Genomic DNA, 18,796 nt, shown 5'->3' with positions numbered 1-18,796 from the left:
AAAAAAAAAAAAAAAAAAAAACTACTGAGATGTAGACTTCAGTAAATAATGTTAAACATTAAATACTATTTTTTAGTCTGTATCTCTTTTTGACTGCGGTCAGATTTAACTAAAGGCAAATATCATGTCTAGGTTTTACAGGCTTAGAAGTGAATAGTATGCAAGTCTTCAGTTTACTTTGCAAATACAACATGAAAATTTTTTTCTTTTTTTTTTTTTCTTTTTAAGACTAGTCAAGTACAGCAGTGAGAAGGGAGGAAAGAGCAGAACAAAGAGACTGATCTATAACTGACAGTGAACAATTAAGATAACTCACTACCTACAAACCAGCCCTTAGGAAACATAAAATTTTAATACTACTTGAGCATAAGGTATTGGAAAAAAACCTTTCTAGTATTTACTTAGCGATAGGTCACAAATATGGTGTGTTTTGGTTTTTAAAGCCCCCGAGGCTTATTTAAAGATTTGGAACTGTGATTAAATTCCAGGGTCTCATAAGAAGTCTCGGTCCCAAATATTCTCCTGATTTTTAATGAACATGTTTACTGCAATGTTTTAAACCAATTTTCGAGCAACATTTGAAAAATCAAGAATAAAGATAAAAATAAAAGGTAGAATAGAAAGTCACTTAAATCATCTCATGGTTTAAGTCATTTAAAATAGTATTCAACAACTTACCATATTCCTTTTCATTTACTTCAGAGATAGGTTCAGAAATAACACTGCAGAAAGAAATGGCACTTGCTGCAGAGGGATTCCGAGAATGTCCCATGTGGTGTGGTACCTTCTTCACATTCTTTAAGGCTTCCTCAGCCTGCTCCTGTTCCATTGCTGCAACCATATCTTTATATGCTTTCCTGGCTTCCTCAGTGAGTTCTACTAACTTGTTAAACAGGCTCTGAAATGAAAGAGTATTTGGATTGGTCCATTTTTTGTTACACTTTTTATTCCTATTATGGGTAATAAATACCTCTACTGTTTGTTTCAGGGTCAGATATATTTTCAATGAGGACAAAATACAAATAGTATGCAAAACCACAGGACCTTATGAAATTACTCTATAACTTACCTTTACTGTTTATTTAATTCTCACAAGTCTGAGGAAATTTGTTGATTCCAACACTAGCCACTAAATGTGATATAGTAAAAGTTTTTACAATATTCAACAAATGCACTCATCCTTTAGTGTCTGCCATGACAGAGGGTACAAAGATGACTGAACATCAACTCTACTTTAAAGGAACCTTCTATGTGGTTGGAAAAAGATGACAAGGGACATCTATAATCTAAGGCATAATACCTTAAATGCCTTGAGAGGTATAAAGTGTTATGGCTTTTAGATGACACATCAACTCTAAACTGCTGGGCATCACTGAGGAAGTCATGAAGGGAAGAGGACATGAGCGTTGGCCTTGAAAAAGGTATAATTTTGAGGGGTGAAATCAGGGCCTTCAAAGCCAAATATGAAAAACCATTAATAAAACTACAGAATAAGAAGTGTCAGGCTTGTCAGGGGAGCAGTAAAGAATTTTATCTGGGTTAGAATATAAGGGAATGAGTGTATTCTGAGTGATGTTCAGGAATGTAGAAGAAGATGGCAGTGTCCATAGGAATTAAATGTTTCCTGTAATGTTTACTTTGTGGAAGAATTAGATGAAGACCAAAAGTAAGTTGGTAATAATATGGATGGCTAGGACATTGAAAATGATGAAAAGATAAAACTGGATAGAAAACCATGAATATTGGGCCAAATGAAAATTATAATAACAGAATATAGAGCTCGGAAGTAGAAAATGGAGCTAAATAGCCTGAAGTTCTTTCATTGCTGAAACAAAAATAGGAATAAAATAAATAATTCCAGTGAAGTGGTGGGTACACTGAGTATATTCACATTTAGTAAGATGGCAAAATTCATATAGCATTAAAGTTCTGATTCAATAACTATGATACCTAATGATGTCCAAAGATTCAAGTTTCCAAAGCCACCAGAAGGCCAATATATACAACAATGACTTTTAGTTAATGTTGTAATTCTACAGCATCTCACTTCTGTCAAATGTCCAATTTAGTATCACAATGCGACATACCCACAACATTAAGAATTTCAAAGAATTAAACATAACCTGGACATTTAAAAAAATCTGTTTAATTTTATAGTAAGTATAACCCTTGAGATGAAAGCATGGCAAAAAGTGCTACATTGCTGTAGAATAATATGTTCTTTGAAAATTTATCTCAAGAAGGAAAAATATAAGAAGCATCCTTTATCCAGCTACACTATAAATTGTTTAAAATAGCAGGTATAATATAGGATGCTGCTAATTGTACTGCTACTTGAAGAGCGGTGGGTGTTACCTACTAGTAGTATAAAAAAATATATTCAGGATTTATTATTTATTTTAAAAAGGACAGATTCTGTTAAAAAAAAACAGCCCTATGTGGTTACATGTAACAGGCTTGACAAATATTTGCGGTGTTTAACAAACCATGCATTGAAGTGAAAACAAAATCTACAAATGGTTATGTAAGTTTAACACTGGTTTTACAATATAAAGGGAAGAAAAATTGTTAGGAATAAGGAAAGAGAAGAAACACTGAAGAGAGATGCTAGGATCAAGGAATAAAAGGCTTGCATGTGACGGTAAAGATTGGAAGCTTAATTCAAAGAGTAGTTGTATCAGATGGTAAAAGTAACAGGTGCACTACCATTCACTGTGAACACATATACTTGATAATATACCAAGCTGGTCTGGAACTCCTGGCCTCAAGAGCTCCTCCCACCTTAGCCTCCCGAGCTACTGGGCTAACAGGCATGAGCCACTGTGAAATCCTCATATACAGTTTAGCATAGTGGGCAGACATACATCTGTCTTACAATTCATTCAACAAACATTTATTCCCTGTTTATACTCAAGTAATGTGAAAGGTGTCAAGAATACAAAGACAAGGGAAGGGGCCTGCCACCAAGAAATTCACAGTTAAAGGAAAAGAAATGTACGTAACCTACAGCAAGGCATTGTGCTATGCTAAACATGAGAAAAGCATGGGCTATTGTGGGAGCACAAATATCAGTTACATGCTCATAGAGCAGGTGGGTAGAGAGACAATTTCATGAGTGGTGGGAAAGAAACAATTGATGGGGGAATGTAGGATATGCAAACATGGTGACTGGATACACACACAAAAACTGTGCTTGGAAAAAGATAGTCTGTCAATAATATCACAAAGTATTTTAGAATCAACTTGGTAAAAAACAGTCTTAAACACCACATTTGATGAGCATTTCTCTAAATTAATAACCATTATATTATCAGCTCCTATAGATAAAGATCTATATTAGCAGATTGCTAAAAAAATATGATGGTTGGATAGTATCATGGGTACAACTATTGTGAAAACTGGTTTAGAAATTTCATTTTCTAAAGGAAAATCCATTCCAATTAAATAATTATTTTGTCTTCTTGATTCCTTGTAGCACAAAATATACCCATCATAGAGACTGAAGAAATTACATCAGATCATCTTTAGCAGCAGTAAAATAAATTACCAAGTATTAGGCAGTTCAGTCCAGAAGAAAAAAACACTTTGGTAGAAATAGGAACTAAAACCTTTTCAAAATGCTTTAGGATTCACCTACATAAATCTTTTACACTACTAAAAAAGGAAATGTAATACTCAAAAAATTTCCACTCATTCTGTGCAGGTTGTCAGCTCACTCCCTCAAATGCTTAAACATACACTGGCATATGTCAATTGAAAAATGTGCTATCTGGGGCATGTGCTGGAGAGCAAGAGAGTGTGTCTTCTAAATTCTTACCTCAGCACCAAAGTAGTTGAAGATTCCCACTACACTAACAGGAACAAGCTTGTTCACACAGCGTCCTAGAGCTTTCCTTCCAAGGGCAAACACAAAAGGAATTTCTTGTTCCCGTGCCATGGCTATAACATTATAGAGAGCCTCATCCAGACCACCTGAGAAAATCAACACATGCAGAAGCTATAATTTAGTAATTTCCAAATGGAGCTAACCACACACCTGATAGCTAAAGCATAAAACATCACAGCAAATGTATCTATGAACACTTGTAGGATTTTGCTATTACACGCATTGTTCTATTTGATTTTATACTATATATGGAAGTATATATGTATTTTCTTTCTCTCCTATTAAATTTTAAATTCCTCACACCCAGTATTTTTCTTCCTCCATAGAGATTAGCATAGCAAGACTCGAACTGCAATTCAACAAACACTTATTATAAAGAAATTAATTAAAATAGTTAATAGTGGCTGACTCGCAAATCTTTCAGCTCAAAAACCTCTCACAATGCAAGGAGACAGATTATACATTACTGGTCTCACTGGTATTCCTCGCCATGCATATGCCTACTACACTCCTTGCTCTCTGTCTACTACAGTCACCTAAACTTGCCCATCAAAAAGGACAAATAAGGATGCATGACGCACTTCAAAGTACTTGTGTGTTGGCTTGCCTAAGCGCCTCTATGTGAAACTGCTGGTTAATGAGACACAAATCGCCACTATAAAATTTTAAAAACAGAATATACTGGCAGAAAGAATGCATTCTGGCTCGTCGTCCATCTGATCACAACAAAGGAGGCAGTTGGTGGGCCCAACTGAAATCTTTCACTGGTGTTCATACATAAGAATTTTATTTACAATCCAATCTCAATTTTACCACTTAATTTCAGGTACTGAAAGAGTGCAGTTCATTTTCTCATGCTCCAAAATTCTGTTTCATACCTCAACTCTGCTGAGAAAGACATATGGCTTCTACTTTATAGTCACTGTATATCCTAAAACTATACTGTCAAAACACTTCAAAAGCAAAAAGCACACACCTTTTGACTGGATTTTTTCACAATTTGGAGAAATTATAACACACTTGATCTTATTTAACTTCATATGTTTGGTAACTTCTCTTAGACCCATAACAAGTCGTCTCCTTGCTTTTGCTCTTACAGGATCTTTTTGGTAGATGCGTTCCTGGAAACTGACAAGCTCTTGGAGAAGAAGAGTCACACATTCATCAATCTCTTTACAAAGAACCTGATTACAATACCTGTAAAGAAAACCAAAATAGATAACTCCATCCTAATTTTTTCCCCTATAGTTATAAAACTACATTATGAAAATATCTCTAAGTATCTCTAAATATATTCGGTAAGAAGTTTTCTTGAAAAGTCTTTTAAGTAAGTGTTTAAAACTTCTTAAATCCTTCAATTACAAAAACAGAGGAGTGATACAGATATTCCTTGTTCCTGCATTTCAAATAGATTTCATTCAGGTAAACATTTTAAAGTATTCAATAAATGCTTGGTTTTATTATTAGTTTTATTCATCACTTTATCCCCATCACCTAGAAAAAAGCTTATATTAAGCAATCAGTAAATATCTGATAAATTAACGAATATATTTGTTGTCTTCCACACTGTATTTTTTTTTATTATGCTTTAAGTTCTGGGATACATGTGCAGAATGTGCAGATTTATTACATAGGTATACACGTGCCATGGTGGTTTCCTGCACCCATCAATCTGTCATCTACATTAGGTATATCTCCTAATGCTATCCCTCCCCTACCCCGCTACCTCTGACAGGCCCCAGTGTATGATGTTCCCCTTTCTGTGTCCATGTATTCTCATTGCTCAACTCCCACTTATAAGTGAGAAAACACAGTGTTTGGTTTTCTGTTCCTGTGTTAGTTTGCTGAGAATGATGGTTTCCTGCTTTATCCATGTCCCTGCAAAGGACATGAACTCATCCTTTTTATGGCTGCATAGTATTCCACGGTGTATATGTGCCACATTTTCTTTATCTAGTCTATCATTGATGGGCATTTGGGTTAGTTCTAAGTCTTTGCTATTGTGAATAGTGGTGCAGTAAACATATGTGTGCATGTGTCTTTATAGCAGAATGATTTATAATTCTTTGGGTATATATCCAGTAATGAGATTACTGGGTCAAATGGTACTTCTGCCTTTAGATCCCTGAGGAATTGCCACACTGTCTTCTACAATGGTTGAACTAATTTACCCTCCCACCAACAGTGTAAAAGTGTTCCTATTTCTCCACATCCTCTCCAGCATCTGTTGTTTTCTGACGTTTTCATGATTGCCATTCTAACTGTCACGAGACGGTATCTTATTGTGGTTTTGATTTGCATTTCTCTAATGACCAGTGATGATGAGCTTTTTTTCGTACGTTTGTTGGCCACATAAATGTCTTCTTTTGAGAAGTGTCTGTTCATATCCTTTGCCCACTTTTTGATGGGGTTTTTTTCCTGTAAATTTAAGTTCCTTGTAGATTTTGGATATTAGCCCTTTGTCAGATGGAAAGATTGCAAAAATTTTTTCCCATTCTGTAGATTGCCTATTCATTCTGATGATAGTTTCTCCTGCTGTGCAGAAGCTCTTTAATTAGATCACATTGTCAATTCTGGTTTTGTTGCCATTGCTTTTGGTGTTCTAGTCCTGAAGTCTGCCCGTGCCTATGTACTAAATGTTATTGCCTAGGTCTTCTAGGGTTTTTATGGTTTTAAGTCTTTAATCCATCTTGAGTTAATTTTTGTATAAGGTGTAAGGAAGAGGTCCAGATTCAGTTTTCTGCATATGGCTGGACAGTTTTTCCAACTCCATTTATTAAATAGGGAATCCTTCCCCATTGCTTTTGTCTGTCAGGTTTGTCAAAGATCAGATGATTGTACATGTGTGGCATTATTTCTGAGGCTGCTGTTCTGTTTCATTGGTCTATATATCTGTTTTGGTACCAGTACCATGCTGTTGTGGTTACTGTAGCTTTGTAGTATAGTTTGAAGTCAAGTAGCGTGATGCCTCTAGCTTTATTCTTTTTGCTTAGGATTGTCTTGGCTATATGGGCTCTTTTTTGGTACCACATAAAATTTAAAGTAGTTTTTTTCTAATTCTGTGAAGAAAGTCAATGGTAGCTGGATGGGGATAGCATTGAATCTATAAATTACTTTGGGCAGTATGGCCATTTTCACAATATTGATTCTTCCTATCCATGAGCATGGAATGTTTTTACATTTGTTTGTGTTCCCTTTTATTTCCTTGAGCAGTGGTTTGTAGCTCTCCTCGAAGAGGTCCTTCAAATCCCTTGTAAGTTGTATTCCTAGGCATTTTATTCTCTTTGTAGCAACTGTGAATAGCAGTTCACTCATGATTTGGCTCTGTTTGTCTATTATTGCTGTATAGGAATGCTTGTTATTTTTGCACATTGATTTTGTATCCTGACTTTGCTGAAGTCGCTTACCAGTTTAAGGAGATTTTGGGCTGAGATGATGGGGTCTTCTAAGTATACAATCATGATGTCATCTGCAAAAAAGACAACTTGACTTCCTCTCTTCATATTTGAATACCCTTTCTTTCTTTTGCGTGATTGCCCTGGCCAGAACTTCCAATACTATGTTGAACAGGAGGGGTGAGAGAGGGCATCCTTATCTTGTGCTGATTTTCAAAAGGAATGTTTCCAGCTTTTGCTCATTCAGTATGATATTGGCTGTGGGTTGCCATAAATAGCTCTTATTATTTTGAGATATGTTCCATCAATACCTAGTTTATTGAGAATTTTTAGCACAAAGGGTGTTAAATTTTATTGAAGGCCTTTTCTGCATCTATTGAGATAATCATGTGGTTTTTGTTTTTGCTTCTGTTTATGTGATGGATTACATTTATTGATTTGTGTATGTTAAACCAGCCTTGCATCTCAGGGATGAAACTGACTTGACCATAATGGATAAGCTTTTTGATGTGCTGTTAGATTTACCTTGCCAGTATTTTATTGAGGATTTTCACAGTGATGTTCATGAGGGATAATGGCCTGAAACTTTCCTTTTCTGTTGTGTCTCTGCCAGGTTTTTGTGTCAGGATGATGTTGGCCTCATAAAATGAGTTAGGAGGGTGTTCCTCTTTTTCTATTGTTTGGAACAGTTTCAGAAAGAATGGTACCAGCTCCTCTTTGTACTTGGTAGAATTTGGCTGTGAATCCATCTGGTCCTGGGCTTTTTTTGGTTGGTAGGCTATTACTACCTCAGTTTCAGAACTTGTTATTGGGTTAATTCAGGGATTCGACTTCTTCCTAGTTTAGTCTTGGGAGAATGCATGTGTCTAGTATGTTGTGTCTTTGTTCTCATTGGTTTCAAACAAATTATTTATTTCTGCCTTAATTGCATTATTTACCCAGTAGTCACTGAAGAGTGAGTTGTTCAGTTTCCATGTAGTTGGGCAGTTTTGAGTATGTTTCTTAATCTTGAGTTCTAATTTGATTGTGCTGTGGTCTGAGAGACTGTTATATCTGTTCTTTTGCATTTGCTGAGGAGTATTTTATTTCCAATTATGTGGTCAGTTTTAGAATAAGTGCAATATGGTGCTGAGAATAATGTATGTTCTACTGATTTGGGCTGAAGAGTTCTGTAGATGTCTATTAAGTCTGCCTGGTCCAGAGGTGAGTAAGTTCAAGTCCTGAATATCCTTGTTAATTTTCTGTCTCATTGATCTAATATTGACAGTGGGGTGTTAAAGGCTCCCATTATTATTGTATGGGCATCTAAGTCTTTTGTAGGTCTCTTTAAGAACTTGCTTTATGAATCTGGATGCTCCTCTATTGGGTGCATATATATTTAGGACACATAGCTCTTCTTGTTGCATTGATCCCTTTACCATTATGTAATGCTCTTCTTTGTCTTTTTTTATCTTGTTGGTTTAAAGTCTGTTTTATCAGAGACTAGGATTGCAACCCCTGCTTTTTTTTTTTTTTTTGCTTTCCATCTACTTGGTAAATCTTCCACCGTCCCTTTTTTTGAGCCTATGTGTGTCTTTGCACATGAGATGGGTCTCCTGAATATAGCACACTGATGGGTCTTGACTTTTTGTTCAATTTGCCAGTCTATGTCTTTTAATTGGGGCATTCAGACTGATTACATTTAAGGTTAATATTGGTAAGTGTGAATTTGATCCTGTCATGATGATGCTAGCTGGTTATTTTGCCCTTTAGTTGATGCAGTTTCTTCATAGTGTCAATGGTCTTTAGAATTTGGTATGTTTTTGCAGTGGCTGGTACTGGCTTTTCCTTTCCATGATTAGTGCTTTCTTCAGGAGTTCTTGTAAGGCAGTCCTGGTGGTGACAAAATCAGCATTTGCTTGTCTGTAAAGGATTTTATTTCGCCTTCACTTATGAAGCTTACTTTGGCTGGATATGAAATTCTGGATTGAAAATTTTTTTAAGAATGATGAATACTACCCTCTACTCTCTTCTGGCTTGTTGGGTTTCTGCAGAGAGATGTGTTGTTAGTCTGATGGGCTTCCCTTTGTGGGTAACCCAACCTTTCACTCTGGCTGCCCTTAACATTTTTTCCTTCATTTCAACCTTGGTGAAACTGACGATTATGTGTCTTGGGGTTGCTCTTCTTGTGGAGTATCTTTTTGGTGTTCTCTGTATTTCCTGAATTTGAATGTTGGCCTGTCTTGCTAGGTTGGGGAAGTTCTCCTCGATAATATCCTGAAGTGTTTTCCAACTTGGTTCCATTTTCTGCATCACTTTGAGGTACACCAATCAAATGTAAGTTTGGTCTTTTCATATAGTCTCATATTTCTTGGAGGCTATGTTCCTTCCTTTTCATTCTTTTTTCTCTAATCTGGTCTTCATGATTTATTTCATTAAGCTGATCTTCAATCTCTGATATCCTTTCTTCCACTTAATCAATTTGGCTATTAATACCTTTGTATGATTCGTGGAGTTTTCAAGCTGTATTTTTTAGCTCCATCAGGTCACTTATGTTCTTCTCTAAACTGGTTATTCTAGTTAGCAATTCCTCTAGCCTTTTTTCAATGTTCTTAGCTTCCTTGCATTGGGTTAGAACATGCTCCTTTATCTCAAAGGAGTTTGTTACTACCCACCTTTTGAAGCCTCCTTCTGTCAATTTGTCAAACTCGTCCTCCATCCAGTTTTGTTCCCTTGCTGGTGACAAGTTCTGATCCTTTGGAGGAGAAGAGGCATTTTGGTTTTTGGAATTCTCAGCCTTTTTGTGCTGGATTTTCCTCATCTTTCTGGATTTATCTACTTTTGGTCTTTGCTTTTGGTGACCTTCAGATGGGGTTTTTCTGTGGACATCCCTTTTGTTGATGTTATTCCTTTCTGTTTGTTAGTTTTACTTCTAACAGTCCCCTCTGCTGCATATCATCTGGACTTTGCTGGAGGTCCACTCTAGACCTTATTTGCCTGGGTATCACCAGCAGAGGCTGCGGAACAACAAAGATTGCTGCCTGTTCCTTCCTCTGGAAGTTTCGTCCCAGAAAGGTACCCATCAGATGCCAGCTGGAGCTCTCCTGTATGAGGTATCTGTTGATTCCTGCTGGGAGATGTCTCCCATTCGGGAGGCACAGGGGTTAGGGATCCACTTGAGGAGGCAGTGTGTCCCTTAGCAGAGCTCAAGTGCTTTGCTGGGAAATACACTGCTCTTTTCAGAGCCAACAGGCAGCAATGTTTAAGTCTGCTGAAGCTGTGGCCACAGCTGCCCCATTCCCCCAGCTGCTCTCTCCCACGGAGATGGGAGTTTTATCTATAAGCCCCTGACTAGGGCTGCTGCCTTTCTTTCAGAGATGCCCTGCCCAGAAAGGAGGAATCTAGAGAAGCAGTCTGGCTATGGCAGCTTCGCCCAGCTCGAATCAAATAGATTTTATCTAAAGGACAGGTTAACCTAAGGTAAGGACTAACATAACTGCTAATTATTAAACTTCTAAGAATATAAACCAAATGACAGCCTGCTATTAGATAAACACAATGACTCTGGTAAAGAAATAATAAAGATGCTTCTAGTAGGAAAGAAATACAATTTCTACATGAATGTCCTGTTACCAACAATTCCTCCTCTGAACTTGAATAGATTTCTGGGCCCTGGCTTTCTCAGTCATAAAAGTAAGGAGCTAGGTAAAATGGCCTCAAAGCTCCAAAAATTTATGGCTATGGAGGATGAACTCAGTAATTAAACTGAAGCCAAAATCAAAGAGGTTGTGAGGTAAAAATCACATGCCTTTACATCAGACAAAGCAAATGAATAGGGCTCTCTGTGAGATTATATATTACTATAATGTGAGAAACAGAAAGTCAGTGTGAGGCCACTACAGTACTTAATTCCTGGAATAAAGAAGTCATCTACGACCGGGCGTGGTGGCTCACATCTGTAATCCGAGCACTTTGGGAGGCTGAGGCAGACAGATCACCTGAGGTCGGGAATTAAAGACCAGCCTGACCCATATGGAGAAACCCTGTCTCTACTAAAAATACAAAATCAGCCAGGTGTGGTAGTACATGCTTATAATCCCAGCTACTCAGGAGGCTGAGGAAGGAGAATCACTTGGACCTAGGAGGCAGAGGTTGCAGTAAGCTGAGATCACACCACCGCACTCCAACCTGGGCAACAAGAGCGAAACTCTGTCTCAAAAAATGTCATCTAAGTATATACTTCTCATGTATACTCTTTCCATCTTTTCTAGTAATCATCCCTCATGTCCACCATAAGCAGGCACTTAATAGGGAGAATTGGTGTCATTTCTTATCTATGAATAACAAAGGCAAGCAAATTTCTACTTTCAAATTATATAGGGGCAAAAAGTTTATCAGGGGAATTTTTTGTGTTTCTGTGGAAAATGCTTAAATAAGTACAACACTACTTCAGAATATAAAAATGGGGAAATATGCTTTAGGAGGTTGAGGATTCTTTAAAGAAAAAAAAATGGGGACATTAAGGAATGTTTAACTGTCAAAGTATGCAAAATTGAAAAATGCAAAGACTAGAACATCTCAAAATGCAATATTTTTCATTCTTTTTTCCTTCAAACTGTTCACGTCCTACATATGAAACATTTTATCCCCCAAGTGTTTCATTTGATCCACATCTGTGATTTGACATTCAATTAACTCAAAACTTTCCAAAGCTAGGCAAGAAGTAATTTGCCAAAAACAATAGTATAAGGAAAGGGAACAGAATAAACCAATGTAATTTGGACTCACATAGATTATACTTTCACCCTGGGATTCTTTCATATTTCATTTTTAAATATCAAAAATGAAATTAATTCATCAACATAAATGTTAAAATCTTAAAATCCTTCATAGCAATAACTGTTAATAGCAATTCACAGATGGGGTATCATATTCTGTGATCCCTCAGTTATCTCAATTTAAGAACTGAGAATTACCTGTACAACTAGCATTATGTAAAAGGCTCATTTCATATATTACGGTCTTAGATACCTGTTATTAATTGGTTAGAGTCATCTTTTGAAGGGCCAATAATATAAACAAGAAAGCAAAAGCATTTGGAGGAGGCGAACGCATAGTACAACATTTAATATATAAGAAGTTAAAAGTCTAGATTTCTAGAATAGAAATACTATCCAATATAAAGAGAATACACTTACTGTCAAATCACTCTCACGTGAATACTGAAAGCTGACAGAAGGCAAGGCTTTAAATAATAATAAACCCAGCTGTTAAACAAAATCTGAAAAAGGGTAAAGATCTCTGGTGTTTTATCTGCATGACTCACTGAGTAACAATGACAATACTAAATTCAGAACTATAATCAAGATCCTTAAACTATTCAACCTCATTAATGAGTATAAAACTTACTCTCTAAATCTTTTGCTGTGGATTTTGGTTATTGTTGAAGATGCCATTGGACTGCCTATTCCAGAACTAGCAGGAGAGCCTTGTGACACAGGTGTCATACAGTATGGAGAGTTCTGGCTTGCTGGAGAGAGCGAAGTATCACTGGGCATGCTCAGTCCAGTATCTGTGGAGACGTAGAGTGAAGGGAAAAAATTTAGAAACTTCAAATCCTGAAAAGCTCCACACTGATCAACACAATTTAGAATGGCCGTTGTCTTTCGGGCCTTTTCCAAATTTTCCAGAAGCTAATAAGGTGGGCATTTTTCTTTTTCCTTTTTCTCTATCTGGTCTTCCTTTGTGGCATTTTTCTTATCACAAATAAACATGTTCCATACACTACAGAAATGAAATTCTCCTATTGTCTGTTGAAGTATACTCTTACCCAGGTGTATGCCTGTGGTCCCAGCTACTAGGGAGGGTGGGGCAAGAGAATCACTTGAGCCCAAGAGTTTGAGGTTAGCCTGAGAAACACTGCGAGACTTCCAGCTCTTTAAAAAAAACAAAACAAAAAACTCTCTCTCTCAAAAGTCAAGCATAGCCCAGAATTCTCCACAGAAATGAGGAAGAATACACATTATCTAAACATGTATTCCTAGAGAATTTAAAGTAAAGAACAAAAAGCTGCACCTTCTAGACCAGGCGTGGTGGCTCATGCTCGTAATCCCAGCACTTTGGGAGGCCAAGGCAGAAGACCACTTGAGGTCCAGGGTTCCAGACCAGCCTGGCCAACATGTTGAAACCCCATCTCTACTAAAAATACAAAAAAAATTAGCTGTGAATGGTGGCACATGCCTGTAGTTCCAGCTACTCGAGAGGCTGAGGCAGGAGAACCATTTGAACCCGAGAAGGGGAGGTTACAGAAGACCGAGATCGTGTCTTCAGCCTGGGCAACAGAGACTCTGTCTCAAAAAAAAAAAAAAAAATAATTGACGCCTCTTTCCAAATCGTATTACCCATTTCTTCATTTCTATTTTTCCACCTATTACTCAGAGGTCTTTTTTTTTTTTTAAAACAATCTAAAATTTCCCATTATTGGTGGCAATGACAAATTCTACCTCACCTTCTCCACACCACTTCTGATTCTCCAGGCACCACCCCACTTTCTCTCTTATTTGGTCTTTGCTTCTGTGTTCAGGGAGCAAGATTATAAGATGCCATTTCTTGACTCTACTGTCTCCTTCATTTCGTTACTGCTTCTTTCCTAAACAGCTAAACTCAGGAAATGAGTTCATATTTGTATATCTAGTCCATTAATTAGCAAAGTCACATATGTATTTTTTTTTTTTTTAAATACAGTGTCTCACGACCTCAGCTCACTGCAGCCTTGACCTCCTGGGCTCAACCAATCTTCCCACTTTAGTCCCCCAAGTGGCTTGGACTATAGGTGTGAGCCACCATGCCTAGCTAATTTTTGTATTTTTTTGTAGAGACAGGGTTTTGCCTTGTTGCCCAGGCTAGTCACGAACTCCTGAGCTCAGTGATCTGACCATCTTGGATTCCCAAAGTGTTAGGCCTACAGGTGTGAGCCTCTGTGCCCAGCCCACATGTATCTTCTTACCTTCCTACTGGACTGCAAGGTCTACAACAGCAGGACTTGCCTACTATCTATCTTTAGTAACATTCCCCAATGTCCTTGCTGCCACTCTAGCTACTAAAATATATGTAGTAGCATTCAGTAAACATTTGCTGAATGAATGGATGGATGGCTATACCTAAAAACATGGGGGATCATTAAACTGAGAAAAGAAGAGAATCCCAAACAACTATGTCCCCAGTGAACAATTCTTAGAAGTAAACTCATTTTTCTAAAAACAACAAAACATTGCTGCTTAATCTATGTGTAAACTAGATTTAAATATGTTGCAAAAAGTTGGGCAATAAAGATATACTAACAGAAAAATCTTTCTTCTATGGTGGTATAAATATTAGTAGATACCTGTGGTTTTGCTGAGTTACCAACTGGAATTTATGTGTTGCTACTTACTGTATGACACTGAATCTTATTGACCAGCTAGATTCTGGTTTGCAATTCCATTCATTGTGGCATATGTATTAACTCCATGAAGGCAAGAAAATCAACAAAAATTACTCAATGAAAAATAGTCCTAGAAAGAAAGATAGCCAACTGTGTTCTGGACATAAAAGAAGACAAAATGAAAATGCTTGTGTCCTTTCCAGAGATCTTATACATTGGTGAGATCTTAATTTTGAGGGTTCATTTCAAATTCAGGATTTAAGCCTCAAAAACATCATAGACCTAGTATATAATACCTGTTCCCTTCTCTTTAACCATCTCCCTACAAAAGCATTTTTAAAAGAAACTACTCTAAAAAAAGATTTACATAGCACATCTTCCACTCAGGAGCATAGCTAGTAACAGCTTACATATCTATTAAAATATTTCAGACCAATCCATGAGAGGAAGAGAAAGGGGGACCTCCTTACCTTCCTGGGAAACAATTTCCTGTGGCAAATCATCAATGAAATCTAAGTGCATTTCTGTTGGTTCCTCGGATCCCAAAAGATTGTGGTCCACAGTTAAGCGCCCCTTCTTTTCCTCTCTTTCTTTTAAAATAACCTAAAGGCATTATACCAGTCTTAAATTACTTATGATTCTTCAACTGTGTACAAACGATGACAATATACATTATAACACAGGTACAGTAGTTCATTTAAACGTGAACACGAGAAGTTTAGCTGCCTGGCAAAAATGCAAATGTAATTTCAGACACTATAAAGTGAAGGAAGTACTTCATACAAAATAAAGGGACACAACTGCATTACAGAATACACAGCTATCAAACCATATCTGATTCTTTAAATTCTGGGTGACAAACCACAGTTTCAAAAAAAAAAAAAAAAAAAAAAAAAAAAAAAAAAAAAAAAAAAAAAAAAAAAAAAAAAAAAAAAAACTGGGTAAATTAAAAAGTTTGAAACCCAAGTCATACAGTTTACATTTGATTGACAGTTTATAGTTTTCAATTATTTGGACATGAATTATCTCATTTTGAGCCTCTTAATTAACAATACTGAGTTAAATCACAAATGATCTCCAATTTATAGATGAGAAAGGTAAGAGTAAAAAGGTTGCCTAAAATGATATATGTAGCAAGCACTGAAGTTAGTACTGAAATCCACGGCTTCTGATTTCTGGAGTCTAATATTTTGGGATACTAAATATTTAACTGTTTTTTCTTTTTTTTAACCTTATGAACGAATTCATTTTCCAGGGTCCTGCTCTACATGGAAAGACAGCCATGACACTGATTATATCCTGAGCTTCAAATTCACTCGTTATCAAGATTCATGCACATGAATACTTCTCACAACAATCTGTTAACTAAGACACAACCACTTTTACAAAACAGATTAAAATCCTTATTCATCCTATAAAATAAATATCCCACCAGATTTTGGTTTACCTTTTTAAGTGCTGTGGGTCGTTTTAGTTTTGCAATTTCCTTCTCTTTTCCTTTCTTTGCTTTAGAGGAAGCAATGTCCACAGAATTAAAGGTTGTCAAACAGGGCTGACTTTTGGTTAAAGGTTTTCTGTTAGTGGAGTCTTTAGTGTGAAAAGAAGCTGCAGTAACCACTAAAAACAAATAGGAACATTAGTTTCACTATTAGGGCCAATCCCACATACTTTCAAAATTTCCCATGACAACTACAAAAAAACAAGAACATCTTCCTCCCATGGTAAAAAACAGACATCATAACAGTAGAAGTACTACTACACATGGCTATGCAGTACCCCTCAGATACAGCTTTTATCCATTTTTTCGATGGATCTTCCATAAGATAAAGAAGACTAAGCCAATGCAATTAACCAATTTAGAGGTCCATTATAGGGATAAATAAATAATTAGTTCTATTTTACTGTACAGCCTTCAAACATGGCAATTCCTCGCAACTGGTCTTCAGTCAGAACCACTCTACCTTTGAAACGTCACAATGCTGCGCCCCTTCTTAATCCTACTGAATCTGCTATTCACCCTTACATAAGATATCTATCACTTCTCTCTTTATTTCAGTTGGTCAGTAAAGAATGATGATTTTACCCACTCAGCTGCACTCAGTACCATTAAGTCTTTTATGTCTGGTTGATATCCTCAGTCTCCACTGCCTTCCTCCAATCCTTCACTATTCCCAAACCCCCAATCTCAATCCTCTCACTCTCAGAGCTAGCCTGCCACTTCCCTGAGAGATGCTATCCAGTATAAAATTACACCCCACCTGAAAGGAGGTGGCAGATATCCTTACTCCTGTCCAAGGCTAACCAACTGCATCTATTCTTAATATCCCATCTCAGTTCCTCTAGGATCTTACTCTATTCCTATATCCTTGCATCTTTCAAGTTCCTACCTGATCCCTGACTTTTTTCTTAAAATCTTCTAACTAAAAAAAAAAAAAGGCTGGGTGTGGTGGCTCACGCCTGTAATCCCAGCACTTTGGGAGGCCGAGGCAGGCTAGATCACAAGGTCAGGAGTTCAAGACCAGCCTGACCAACATGGTGAAAACCCCATCTCTACTAAAAATACAAAAATTATCCAGGCATGGTGGCAAGTGCCTGTAATCCCAGCTATTTAGGAAGCTGATGCAGGAGAATTGCTTGAACCCGAGAGGTGGAGGTTGTAGTGTGCTGAGATTGGGCTACTGCACTCCAGCCTGGGCAACAGAGTGAGACCCTGTCTCCAAAAAAAAAAAAAAAAACAAAAGGCAAACCAACTAAACCCTTCCCTTGACTGACTTCCCTTCAACCTAAGGTGCCATCCTTTTCTTCCTTATTAAACTTCTAAACAGTCATTCTCTCATTATCACTTTTCAAATCATTACAATTTGACCTCTGTCCAACCCTCTCTTGAAACTTATTGTCAAGGTCACACATAATCTTGCAATTGTCAAATATAATTCTCTCTTTAGTTTTCTTCAGCATTTGGTACCAAGAACTACATCCTTTTCCTCAAAATTCTATCCTTGCCTTCTGTAACATTACACTCTTTTATTTTTCTTATTCTTTCTCAAATCTATGTTTCTGGTACTTCTTTCTCTTATCCTTTAAATCTGAGCAGTCCACCAAGGCTTTGTCTGTGAACACATTTTTCCTAATTTTTCTTTCCCCCAAAAATCTGATATCCACAGCTTCCACAATCATCTGTATTTGAAACTCACTGACTTGTAACATAAACTACACATTCATAACTATATGCTAAATAGGAACCACCAGAAACTCCCTTGCATTTAAAATACAACAGGCAGTATCTGCTCTTCCTAACAAAATTCTTCTATAATCCTTATCTTGTATAGTAACATTGCAGCCCTTATCAACACCACATTCAACCAAGACAGAGTTTGGAGTCATCACTGACCTGTTTCCAGGTTTCACCATTTCTCTACAATCCTTTTCATCATGATCAGTCTCATCCTTTTCTTGAACATGTGTATATATGGGGGTGTGTGTGTATATATATATATATATATATATATATATATATATACACACACACACACACACACACACATATATAAAGATACATCATTATATATAAAACAGTATATAAATATTATGTAATTTATATTTATATTAACATTTAGCAACTGCTATATACATTTATATATGCATACATATACTGTTAACATGTATAAATGTATATATAACATATATACATTTATATATGCATACATATACTGTTAACATGTATAAATGTATATATAACATATATACTATTAATATATGTATATATATATACTGTTTACACACACACACACACACACACCCCACTGTTGCTAAAGTTGTAAGAAGCCATATGAAGTATCACCAGTTAACAATCTCTTCTCCATAATATTATTTGTTGAGTGATTATAACCCAAATATTCTAAGCACTTTACATATATCATCTCATCTAATCCTCAAGACAATCATGAAGTAGGTACCCTCGTATTAATGTGAGGAAATAAAAGCACAGGAAGGTTACATAACTTGCCAATGAAATACATGGAATAACAGGATTCAAACCAAGGCAACTTGATTCCAGAGCCCCTGCTTTTAGCTACTAGGCCATACTTCCTCCAAATTACTGCTAACTCTCAG

General features: G+C 36.7%; 1 protein-coding gene across 2 annotated transcripts in view; it reads right to left on the bottom strand.

Moving 5' to 3' along the window:
• The window catches only part of SECISBP2L (SECIS binding protein 2 like), a 56,859-nt gene that overhangs the window by 7,010 nt on the left and 31,053 nt on the right, over positions 1-18,796 (bottom strand). For both annotated transcript variants that reach the window (XM_017544958.1, XM_017544962.2), the window contains 6 exons: positions 16,131-16,300; positions 15,154-15,286; positions 12,670-12,832; positions 4,863-5,083; positions 3,818-3,972; positions 679-898 (listed from right to left, as the gene is read on the bottom strand). In XM_017544958.1, the coding sequence (XP_017400447.1) occupies positions 679-898; positions 3,818-3,972; positions 4,863-5,083; positions 12,670-12,832; positions 15,154-15,286; positions 16,131-16,300 (1,062 nt within the window). The remainder of the gene's footprint in view (positions 1-678; positions 899-3,817; positions 3,973-4,862; positions 5,084-12,669; positions 12,833-15,153; positions 15,287-16,130; positions 16,301-18,796) is intronic.

Source organism: Cebus imitator, unplaced genomic scaffold (genome assembly GCF_001604975.1).
Source record: "Cebus imitator isolate Cc_AM_T3 unplaced genomic scaffold, Cebus_imitator-1.0 Scaffold9, whole genome shotgun sequence".
In the NCBI taxonomy this organism is placed as follows: domain Eukaryota; kingdom Metazoa; phylum Chordata; class Mammalia; order Primates; family Cebidae; genus Cebus; species Cebus imitator.
This window is presented reverse-complemented; position numbering and strand designations above follow the sequence as displayed.